At 35.3% G+C, this 13,033-nt stretch overlaps 1 protein-coding gene across 1 annotated transcript in view; it reads right to left on the bottom strand.

Annotated features, from left to right (window-relative positions):
• The window catches only part of LOC128860924 (uncharacterized), a 266,000-nt gene that overhangs the window by 79,286 nt on the left and 173,681 nt on the right, over positions 1–13,033 (bottom strand). The window contains exon 12 of the mRNA XM_054098764.1: positions 10,044–10,203. Coding sequence (XP_053954739.1) covers positions 10,044–10,203 — 160 coding nt within the window. The remainder of the gene's footprint in view (positions 1–10,043; positions 10,204–13,033) is intronic.

Genomic DNA, 13,033 nt, shown 5'->3' with positions numbered 1-13,033 from the left:
TATTCAACATTATTTTTTAAAATAATATAACATAATATCGATTTTCTTTATACTTTTCTTGTCCGAGTAATAGTATTTTTATTTGTAATAGTATTTGTTCTCCGATTTCTAAGCCTGGTCGACTTAAAAATTATAGTTTTTAGTAAAACACATTTAAAGCTCTTGACACTGTGTGTATCGGACTAATAGAAGCTGCACCAAAACTCAATATAGAAGCACAAAAATTTTTTTTTTCTCACACGCAACTTTACGCAAACAAAAAAGAACTGATTTTCTCTATTGGCTTAGCGGTAGGACACTGGTAACTATTCAAATTCTTTCATTTCTAAATAAAAACTTTTTTTTATTTGCTGACAAGAATACTCGCGTTTGACAAAGTCGATTGATATAAGTTGAAGTAACAATTTTGTAGCACTTGCCGCTAAAACAAATATTTCTATTGAGCTAAATCCCACGAAGTATAAATTTTACCGTGGTTGGGGGCCAGCGATTTCATTCGGGTGGGCAAATCGCTTAAGATGTTAGTAAAATTATAGTAACCGTCCAGTCTTACCGACATATGAGCACTTATTCCATGTCCCAGGAATTAAAAAATAGTCAGAAAAATACTTGAAACCATTTGCTTAGGAATAATTTTGTATATGCATTTCTTAATTTCATCGTCGAACGAAACGGTGCGCACTTCATACCTAACCAAATATGATACTCATACTTTGCTTCGGTCAAATCAGAATACGCTGACTTTAGAATCGGACAGTGTACAAACAGACCATAAACGACATTCATCGGGAGACCATTACCAACTTCCTAAGCTCCCGACCACCAAATGCCGTTATCGGTGTCCAACCACCACCAATCGCAGACGAAGAGTTCCAACTTCCTCGAGAGTCCCACGTAACCTTGGCACAATTACGTTCTGGATACTGTAGCAGGTTAAACTCCTACTTATCCAGAATCGATCCCGACATACTAAACATATGTCCGGCATGTGAAGGCCCCCCGCACGATACTAACCACCTTTTCACATGCCCCATCAGACCCCCACCTGGGCCTACCGTTAGATGAGCTAGACGAAGACGACAGGTGAATACACTACAGGGCAAGTTACTGCTACAACAACAAAAACAACAACGCGGACTTTATGTGAGACTTAGCTATAAATGTTGAACGAAGATAAAATTTCATAGTTTTTCAACAGAATATTTATGAAAATTTCGAGGATTTAACTTTTACAGCCCATTCAAGTCTTGCATAATAAAGCGTGGAGCACGAATGCATATGGGCACCCCTGCGGAGAACGGGTATCCCAGAAAAACAGATAGCTCTTATTAAGGAAAGCTATCGTGGCGGTTATTACCCGATGCTCCACAAAGGTGCGTTGCCAGAGCCTTTTCGAGTGGAGAGTGAAGTGCGGCAAGGGTATATCCTCTCGGCAATTCTTTTTCTTTTAGTTACCGAAGATATCATGACCTCTACTTTACCTGTTGGTGATCGACGTAGCATTCAATGGAAGCTTGTTAGCACCATGTTGAGCTATCTGACCTATGCCAATGAGATCTGCTTACTGTCACTCAAGCTTTCTGATCTTAAGGCTATGACAATGTCCATGCAAAAGCAAATTCGTTCGACTGACCTACACAAGTAAGAAACGGAGGGTTAAAATGTTCCACAAAAATATGCGTCATTAAATTCTGCTCTTAAACTCTTTAAGAAAATATTATTGATAAAAGTAGTTTTAATAGAGTTTTTCTCAAATTATTTAGATTAAGTTGAGACCATTTTAGAAAATATTCAATTCTCTGTAAAAAAAAAAAGAAATTGCGACGTTCAAGGGGACCCAGTAGTCTAAAAATTTCAAAAAATCGATTTTTTGCTTTTTCTATATTTCGAAAGCAAAGTATCTTAAGAACATGCTGTGAAATTTTCATGCGGAAGTTCCATATATTATAGCTTCAACAGCTCATTGACTAGGTAGAGAGCGGTCCGCGCGCTCCTGTACCTCAAAATTTAAACTCAATTATCTCGCAACGACTTTTTTAGGCTTGGTTTTGTCAAAACAAAACAAAAACATTTCAACCGAATCGTCTGAAATTTTAACGCGTTGTTCACAACATCAATGGCTATCGCTCGTTTTATAATCATATTATTATTTCAATTATTTCGTTTTTTTTTATTACAAAAACTGAAAAGAATCCGACTTTTAGAAAGTCAAATTCAAAACCGCGCCATTTTGTCGATTTTTTTTTTTTTGTATTCTAGTAGTAATCAGTCATACTGATTATGAATTTTTTTGGTTTTTGTGTTTCAGATAAATAGAAGAGCCAAAATGGACAACACCGTCTAGGCCAAATTTTTCGGGTGGGTCAACTTCAGCGCCACTTTTAAAATTATTAAAAGTAAAAAAAAAAATTATCTTTTTCGTATGTAAAAGCTGTTAAATAAAAAGCCTAAAAAATTGAAATATCATTTTTCATTTTTTATTGCAAACAAAAAATCCTGAAAGGCCCTACATTTTCGATCTCAAGACTACCAGACCCCTTTAAGAAAAAACTGTAGATGGTCCAATGTTTCACAGCTTTTCCTTTTTCATAGATGCTATGCAGCATTCTTTTCGTTTTTACAGTCCCATTTCGTTGTTATTGTTATTATTGTTAGTGCTATTATTCCTCAGCAGAAGAACTCCCCTGTCTGCGACAATGATAATATTTTTGATATTGGAAAAATAATAAAGGAAATAAAGCAATTATAAAGGGTGGATAAATTTCAAAGCCGATGTTGAATGTAAACCACACCTAAACGTCAAGTTTTTTTCTGCATTTCATTTGACATTTTTCGATTTCAGACTAACTCAATTTGAACCATGGAAAGATACACAATCGAGCAATGGTCAGAGCGGTGGCAGGAAATGGCAACAGTGAATGACCAATTTTCGAAGAAAACCATCTCCAGTGATAAGGTACATTTTCACCTCAATGGATTCGTCAATAAGCAGAATTGCCGCATTTGGGCGAATGAGCATCCAAGAGTGATTGCCGAAAAACCAATGCACCCACTAAGAGTGACTGTTTGGTGCGGTTTATGGGCCGGCGGCATCATTGGGCCGTATTTTTTCCAAAATGAGGCCGGTCAGACAGTTACTGTGAATAGTATTCGCTATCGTAAGATGATAACGAATTTTTTGTGGCCCGAATTGGAAGATATGGATGTAGACGATATGTGGTTTCAACAGGACGGTGCCACTTGTCACACATCTAACGAAACAATGACTCTTTTGCGCGAAAATTGTGATGGCCGAATAATCTCACGTCACGGCAATGTCAATTGGCCGCCAAAATCATTTGATTTGACACCGTTGGACTTCTTTCTTTGGGGTTATTTGAAAGAAAAGGTGTACATCGAGAAGCCAGCAACAATTCAAGAGCTAAAGGATGAGATAATTCGGTACATTAATGGCATAGAACCTCAATTATGCCTCAGTGTCATCGAAAATTTGTACCATCGGACCGAGGCCGCGGCGGCTATTTGACCCATATTTTGTTTCATACGTATTTGAGCCATACCAATATTATCATAATAAAGAGAAATGGCAATAATTTCTTAAAAAAATTGTATTTTATTTAAAATCGGCACCGGCCCTTGAAACTTAACCATCCTTTAGGTGCGGGCTTCAGCTGATTCGACGTGCTTCTTGCTGGCTTTAACATAACGGTATATGTCATTAGTGACCTACAGGAATAAATAGTATTATATTATATATCACAATCCTTCTCCGATGCTAATTTCAAAAATATTTTTTAAATTTTTTGACGTGATAACGTCTTATAATTCGATTTAACAGGCTGCACGCACGAAAAAATGTGTCGTTACCTTGCTCATTAGTGTTACCTTGCTCATATGTAGTTACCTTGCTCATTAGTGTTACCTTGCTCTTTAGTGTTACCTTGCTCATTAGTGTTACCTTGCTCATATTAGTGTTACCTTGCTCATATGTAGTTACCTTGCTCATTGCATTGAACGAACTGCAAGCGAAAGCGCGGAAGGAACGACAAAGCAAACCAAGCAAACGAACGGCAACGTTCGACATCTTGCTCTCCCCTACTTAAGTGAGCGTATATATGTATGTATATGCGCATATGTACATATATAAATTCACGTATTTGTATTGGCATATGCCTTCTTATTGATTATTATTAATTTGATTTACTTGAAGAATTTAAAATAAAACCAAGTTTGTTAATAATACCTGTTGTTTTAATGTTATTATTATTATTTTTTTATTATATATGAAGGAAAAAATGTATGGTAATATTTACCATATCTATACTAATATTATAAAGAGGAAAACTTTGTTTGTTTGTTTGTAATGAATAGGCTCAAAACTACTGGACCGATTTTAAAAATTCTTTCACCATTCGAAAGCCACATCCTCCACGAGTAACATGGATTATATTTTATTTTGGAAATAGGGCTCGAGATATAGGTCAAAACGTGGACCCGGGTAACCTTCGGATTTGTATGTACAATATGGGTATCAAATGGAAGCTGTTGGTGAATGCTTTAGTCCAGAGTATTTTTCATGCCGCTCCGTGACTAGGGTCTCGAGATAGAGACCAAAACGTGGACCCTAGAATGTGTTTGTACAATATGGATATCAAATTGAAGCTGTTGGTGAATGCTTTAGTACAGAGTATTTTTCATGCCGCTCCGTGACTGGGGTCTCGAGATATAGGTCAAAACGTGGACCCGTGTAACCTTTGGTTGTGTATGTACAATATGGGTATCAAATGAAAGCTGTTGATAAGTGCTTTAATACGGGGTAATTTGTTATGTTATGTTATGTTATGTAATGTTATGTTATGTTATGTTATGTTATGTTATGTTATGTTATGTTATGTTATGTTATGTTATGTTATGTTATGTTATGTTATGTTATGTTATGTTATGTTATGTTATGTTATGTTATGTTATGTTATGTTATGTTATGTTATGTTATGTTATGTTATGTTATGTTATGTTATGTTATGTTATGTTATGTTATGTTATGTTATGTTATGTTATGTTATGTTATGTTATGTTATGTTATGTTATGTTATGTTATGTTATGTTATGTTATGTTATGTTATGTTATGTTATGTTATGTTATGTTATGTTATGTTATGTTATGTTATGTTATGTTATGTTATGTTATGTTATGTTATGTTATGTTATGTTATGTTATGTTATGTTATGTTATGTTATGTTATGTTATGTTATGTTATGTTATGTTATGTTATGTTATGTTATGTTATGTTATGTTATGTTATGTTATGTTATGTTATGTTATGTTATGTTATGTTATGTTATGTTATGTTATGTTATGTTATGTTATGTTATGTTATGTTATGTTATGTTATGTTATGTTATGTTATGTTATGTTATGTTATGTTATGTTATGTTATGTTATGTTATGTTATGTTATGTTATGTTATGTTATGTTATGTTATGTTATGTTATGTTATGTTATGTTATGTTATGTTATGTTATGTTATGTTATGTTATGTTATGTTATGTTATGTTATGTTATGTTATGTTATGTTATGTTATGTTATGTTATGTTATGTTATGTTATGTTATGTTATGTTATGTTACGTTCTGTTATGTTATGTTATGTTATATTATGTTATGTTAATGTTACCTCATTCTCTATATCCATACAAAATATCTATCAAACAAATAAAATTAAAATTTTCTTTTGAAAAATGCAACCATTCGATCAGTATTTTCTTATGACGTTATCACGTTAAACTATCGTCAGTAAACCGACTTTACAGACAACCTCTTTTTATTTTTTGAAAATTTGTTGGAGGCCAAATGATTGTTAGAATGATTTCATCAATACACCTAAACAGATAAGTAAATGAATAGAAGCACTCGCTGCTATGTATTTGTGTAAATTGTAGCGGAAATTACAAAATACAAATGCCTGAAGGTGACAATCGGAAGTTTTCGAAAATTTGTTTTTCTGTCTATTTTATTCTGTTGCTGAATAAACTGAGAGTGTATAATTATTGTGAGCGTGCATGTGTTAATAATTCTACTATCTAAATGGATAAACCTGTGTTTATATGTGCATATAAATTGTAAAATTATCCATGTATGTGTTAAATGGTACTTATATATATTTTTTTATAGTATCTTTAATATGTGTAATTTACATATATAACAGATGTGATACTGTTTATTATACAGTAGTAGATATAAATATACTGACAGATGGCTTGCAATTGAAGAGGCATAAAAATATTGCGCCTAATATTTTTTTTAACTAAATTTTTTCTGAATATATAAGGAGATATTATAACTAAATCAAATAATGTTACTGGGATGATATTGTGAATTTCTAGAAAAAAATATCGAGTGTGATAAGAGGAGAAGTCTATGCTATAACTACGATCCGGCAATTTAGTGTGGAGGAATAACATCGTTTGGCAGACCTGCAGCAAGCAGTGTTGCCAACGCCAATAAATCTGAGTCGCTAGGGCCAATATCAAAAGTCACTAGAAAGTCGCTAAATCATTTTTGTCGTCAACATTTTTTTTTATCGCCAAGACTCAAGCAAAAGTCGTAAAATCTAGCGACAAAGTCGCTAAATTGGCAACACTAGCAGCAAGCAAATTCGTTAGTGCTTAAGAGGCTACGGAATCTATATCTAGTATGCAAAAAGCGATCCTTTCAACAGAGTACAAAAAACCAAAGAGCGTAAAATTAGCTTCTTTAAAATAATTTGTTTGTCTTATCGGTTCCAAGCTGTTGAGCATTAATAATGCTATTGCGAAAGAAGGTAAGATAAAATTGAACACGCGGGTGTTACAACGAATACTGCAGCAGGCTGTCTTATTTGTTGAAAAACTAGCCAAAACGGCACAATCAGCGTAAATCCCACTATTGCCCAATTGCAATACTTCCCGATAGCTGATTGGTCGATAAAAATCGCAGAAAAATGTTAGAAGTTTAGCAAAGCAAGAGGCAAAACGTGAATAGACGACAGATAGACAGGAACTTTTTTAATTCCTCGTACAAACTTAACTTCAGTAAATAAATTTATTGCAGATGGTAAACAATTTTTCACCTTAACAGCCACTTTTTATTCTCTTCATCGAAAAAATGCATAACAGGGAGGCAGACGAATTATTTGGGTATAAATTGCTTCTCAACTGTTGCCAACAGCTGCTACTTTGGCCTAAGTACGCATTTGAGTAGTAAAACCCTCTATCGACAAACGAAAAGAATACTGTATAAGACGCTCAAGAGCCCGGTGCTTCTCTATGGCGATGAAGCCTGGAAAACAGCTCTTGGAGTTTTCGTGATGAAAGTACTTCGCAAGATGTTTGGCCCTGCTCACATAGATGACGGTCACGAGCTGCATGAACTTTATGCAGATATTGACATAGTCTAACGAGTCATCCTGCAAAGACTAATGGGCCATGTCGTCCGTATGGAAGGAACTGCTCTGGCGAAGAAGGTGTTTGAAAGGGTAATTGGCGGTCGGCGGCGAATAGGACGTCTTCGTGTCCGGTAAAAGGATTAAATTGAAGTTGACCAGGCCGCTCTTGGTTTAAGAAGCTGGAAAAGGTGTGCGGAAAACAGAGACATACAAACTGTTTGTTACGGCCAATTAATTAGGGAATATTGCTTCTCATTTTTTCGTATAATCAACTGACAGAAAATTTATATTAGTTGTTGTAAAACCAGACGAATTCTCTATAAATGCTTAGAAAATGGCTGCTCAGCTGACCGTTCATTATCGGTTGCTTATCCCAGCCGTTCCGATAGTGTACAACCGATTATTGTGGAACGATTCGGCAGATGAAAAGAATGGAGATCGTGCAACAACCGCGGAACTAAATCTTCCAAGCAACGCGTACAAGGTTCTATCGAGGGTATTTTGCAAAAGACTGAAGTAATCCATCAACCGACTGATTGGACCGTATCAGTGTGGCTTTAAACCTGGCAAATCCACAACTGACCAGATTTTCACCATATGCCAAATGATGGAAAATATCCATGAAAGGTGAATTTGACAGCTCGATAAGTGGTTGCCTGTAAGCCATAATGCCTGAATTTGGTATACCGCAAAACTTATACGGCTGTGCAAAACGGCGCTGAGCAATACCAGTAGCTCAGTCCGTCAGTACACCTCTCCGAGCCTTTTTTCACCAAACAAGATTTTTAGCCAGTGTGACTCTCTGTTGGGTGACTTTTTTAACCTGATATTGGTAAAATTTGTGTGAGTTGGAGAACTTAATCGCTCAGGCTTCCGTTATTATAAGAGCGTACAATTAGGGCGTACCCTCAGGGAGGGTATTGATATTATCAGCCTTAATTTCTCACTTTTCTGTGATAAATGAAACTTTTAGAAAACGATAAAGTTTCAAATGATGAAGCAGATGAAAAACTTATTGTTTCAAGGCAAGTCAGGTCCATCTCTGAACAACAACGTACTTACAATCAAGAATTGGATGCTGACACAAAAAACCAGTTATGATAGTAGATTACAACCATACCAAAGGAGGAGTTGACGAAGTTGACAAAAAATGTTCGATATATTCAAGCAACCGTAAAACTCGTCGTTGGCTTATGGCAGTTTTCCAAAGACTAATAGATATGATTGGTATTAGTAGCTTTGTTTTGAATTAAATGTGTTCAGGCAGGGATGGTAAAATGAGAAGAAAAATGTATTTATTTAAAATAGTTTCACCAACTTTACAAGCCGGAACTTGGTAAAGGTAAGTCGTTGAAATGATGTCTGATACACTACCATGTCAGTGAAATTGTGAACATTAAGTCACGTCAGCCGCAGAGGGTTGACACTGGCGCAAATCGATTAGGCGGTTATTGGGTCAATCAAAAATTCAAGTTTTAAACTTTGTACAAGATTTATAAAAATTCAACAAATGTTTATCAAAATATCTAACGTTTTAGTCAGAACCTAAAAAATAATGGGTACACAGTTATACAGACTATTAAATTTTAATACAATTATTTATAAATTTAAATTGGCTTAAAGTGCTCATTGATTTTTGGTAATTTTTTTGCCTGAAAGTGTTGCGCATTTTCTCCAAATAAAGAATGTGCAACAAGCACAACACTGGCAAAGAAAAAAATGATCAAAAATCAACGAGTGTTTTGAGTCATCAAAATTTTCGAACCTATTAAGCCAAACTTCAATGTGCTACAAAACACACTCGTACAAGTATATGGAAAATTTCTAGAATTTTTCTTAAATCTTGAAAATTTGTGAGTTTGTGGTAAGTTTGAAGCTTTACTTTATTACATATGGTTTTTGTTGTAGTACGAACAATATTTTTATAAAACATAGTGGTTAGGACATGAAATTGAAATTTTTACAAGGACAAGTCAAGGAGCACTAAGAGATTTGGTGGCTCCTACAACACTCAGGCTAAACAGCTCATTGTCTCGATGGTTAGGATAAAAAATGTGGAAAGAAAAACATTATTAAAAATAAGCCATATTTATACTCTATTATACTCAAATTTCGGCCGCCGTAGCCGAATGGGTTGGTGCGTGATTACCATTCGGAATTCACATAGAGGTCGTTGGTTCGAATCTCGGTGAAAGCAAAATCAATAAAAAAAACATTTTTCTAATAACGGTCGCCCCTCGGCAGGCAATGGCAAACTTCCGAGTGTATTTCTGCCATGAAAAAGCTCCTCATAAAAAATATCTGCCGTTCGGAGTCGGCTTGAAACTGTAGGTCCCCCCATTTGTGGAACAACATCAAGACGCACACCACAAATAGGAGGAGGAGCTCGGCCAAACACCTAACAGAAGTGTACGCGCCAATTATTTATTTTTTTTTTTTATACTCAAATTTAATGATTGTTTAAAAATTCTGCACAAAATTTTAAATAGAAATTTTATAGAATGAAATATACTTTTATACAGAAAAAAAAGGCCTTTTATCCAAACTTATCAATACGTGATGACCTCATCATTATGCCACTCACTTTATTTATCAGAACTTTAAATTTTTTGCTACTTACACATCACTTTCAGCTCAACAACATTACTATCACCATCGCCTTCCACATTCGAGGCCGTACAAGTGTAGTTGCCCGCTTGGTGACGGGACACGCCCTGAAGCGCCAAATCGCCACTACTCACAATAACCCCGGCACGTTGATTATGTTGGATTATTTGATTCTGAAAATAAAAACAAAAGTTATAAAAAACAACAGATTAGATGCTCTCATTGAAGTTACATTGGTGTTGCAGTTTTATTCAAGTATACATTCATTAAATAAATTCAATTTATTGAAATCACATTTCATGTTTATGAAAATACAATTTTTGCCTGTTTTAAAAACTCTTAACTCTTACAGTATTTTGTAAGCGAAAAATGACATGGCCATTTTTTGGTATAAACATTTTTATATATAGAGGATAGTGAGATTTGCGGTACTTTATCCAATATGGTTTTTTTGACAGATCACGAATGACTACTGTCAAACTAAATACACAATTTTTTTTAGTATTCATTGAAATTTTATCATGGAAAGACTTGTATTGACTTGAAAGAATTGTATTGCGAAAATCGACGCTTTGTGAAAGGTCCTCATCGCGCCCTCAGGCCAACTTATGGTGTATATAACTTGCCGTAGGTTTGGCTACGTCAATAAGCAAAATTGCCATATTCGAGCTGAAGAGCAACCTAAATCCATTCAAGCGCCATTCACAGTAATTTTATTCATTGCAAACAAGCGTTTGGTGCGGCCAATGGACTGGAGAAATTATTAGCCGATGTTTCTTCAAAGACGGGGCTGGCGCCAATATAACATTGAATGGCGAACGCCATCGCGCTATGATAAACGAGTTTTTGATGCCAGAAATTGAAGTCCGTGATCTTTGAAATATTTGATTCCTACGAAGCGGCGCTACTTATTATACAATGGATTTACTGCGTCGTCGCTTCGATGAGCAATTTATCTCTCGTCTCAGACCAGTGAATGGGCTACGAAAATCGTGTGATATCACACGTTTGGATTTTTATTTGTGGAGGCATGTAAAGTCTTAATACTTTGTGGATAAAACAGCTTCGATTGAGGCCTTGAAAGCCAACATTACTAAAGTTATTCACGAGATATCGACCGAAGTTGTCCAGTGAGTCATTCAAAATTGGAAAAATGGGGAGTCATTCAAAAAAACAACAAACTGGTTTACGAATGGCCGAATTGCGGCGGAGTTCTGGCCAACTTTTGCAAGGGATTATCTTTAAAAAATAAATGTCATACAGAAAAAATAAAGATTTCCCAAATAATTTGAATTTTCTTTGCTTTCTTTTAATTTAAAATCCGTTACCTCTATTTTAATCACCGTTTATTTGCATATTAATTGCGTAATTAAATAAATTTATAAACTAATATAAGCACAAAACCATTTTTTTTTTTTTTTTTAATTTGCCGTTCAATTATGAAATGCTTTTTAGCGTTGGCCAAAATATATATTTTGAATTTCGAAATCGTCCCTGTGTCATTCGCAGATGGTGCAGAGTTTTAATGAGAATATTTATGATGTTAGAGAAGCACTCGAAGGATTGCCAGAGCCTGCCTAAGGAGCAGCCAACATTTTTTGAAGTGAAACTTCTTTAGCGGCGGTCTGATATTTGAGCGAGAATGGAGAGTGAATTGAAAAAAATGTAACGTTTAGAGATTTCGTTACGCGAGAGAGAAAAAAAGATACAACGTAGAGAGAAGGAGAAAGAGAACTATACATTTTCTATACCTAAGACATAGGCTTCGTTGTAAGACAGAGTATACAGATATATAACATAGAGAGACAGAGAAAAAATCAGAAAAAAAGTTGCTGGTCATATGGCGCAGCGCATAATATCAGTAAAACAGCGGTACCAATCGGACGACGCACATCAACAATCCCGCTTAACAACAACAAAACGATTAACGCTAAACGATCACATTTACCATTAGTTTGTGCTTGTGCCACCACCATTCACAAGTCTCAGGGAAGCACGTATTCTGACGTTGTTTACGAATATGATAAAAAAACATTCGCAATCATTAGTTTACGTTGCTTTATCACGAGTCACTTGTATTGAAGGCTTGTGGATTATAACGAACGGAAATGATTTTAGATTCTACCATGGTCGACGAGCATCAGTCAGTAAGTCTCATTTACAAGATGAATTCCGGAGACTATCGTTAAATAGACTGGAAACTGTTGATAAACAAATAATCGATTTCATGACTCAGAGAAGAGGGCTATCTGTATATACTCTTAATTGTCAGAGCCTACGAGCACATTCCGCAGATTTAACAGACTCTGTCATCCGCAAATCGAGTATAGTACTTTTGTCCGAAACTTGGTTATACGATAACGAGGATATTAGTATTGAAATTTGGTATTCTGGTATTGCGTCATCAAATATAAGCGACTAAATGTTCGAGCTGGCGGTGTGGCAATCTACCACAATCAAGATGATAGCGTAAATATCGTCACACCAAACATGGAAATGACTGCAAGTCTCAGTCATATTCATCAACAGTCACACCAGTTGGCGATGTTTGCATTGCAGAATGTCAAACGCTGAATGGAAAAACTATTGTCATAGCCGCCATCTATATCTCACCGAACCAAAATCTTCATGACATACAATAATATATTTCATTCACCGCTCACTACTGGTTTACAGCCACGCAGGTGAAAATGCACTTGGAATAGGCGAAGACAAAATTCCATTGATTCTCGGGGGAGACTTCAACGTAAATTTCGGATCCAATGATTCTTTGCCGTTAATTCAATTTCTTCGAGAAACATTCGGTTTGCAGATAAACAATAACCCTAAAGAATCAACAACAAAGTCCGGAACTACACTAGATGCAATTTTCACACGTTATCTAGAAAATATTGAATCACGTACATATATTTCATATTTCAGCAATCACAGACCAATTATATCAGTATTACCAATTGAACCACCAACAGATGATAGCATAATGCATATATAGTTAATAAAATC

This window comes from Anastrepha ludens, chromosome 2, assembly GCF_028408465.1.
Source record: "Anastrepha ludens isolate Willacy chromosome 2, idAnaLude1.1, whole genome shotgun sequence".
Classification (NCBI taxonomy): domain Eukaryota; kingdom Metazoa; phylum Arthropoda; class Insecta; order Diptera; family Tephritidae; genus Anastrepha; species Anastrepha ludens.
This window is presented reverse-complemented; position numbering and strand designations above follow the sequence as displayed.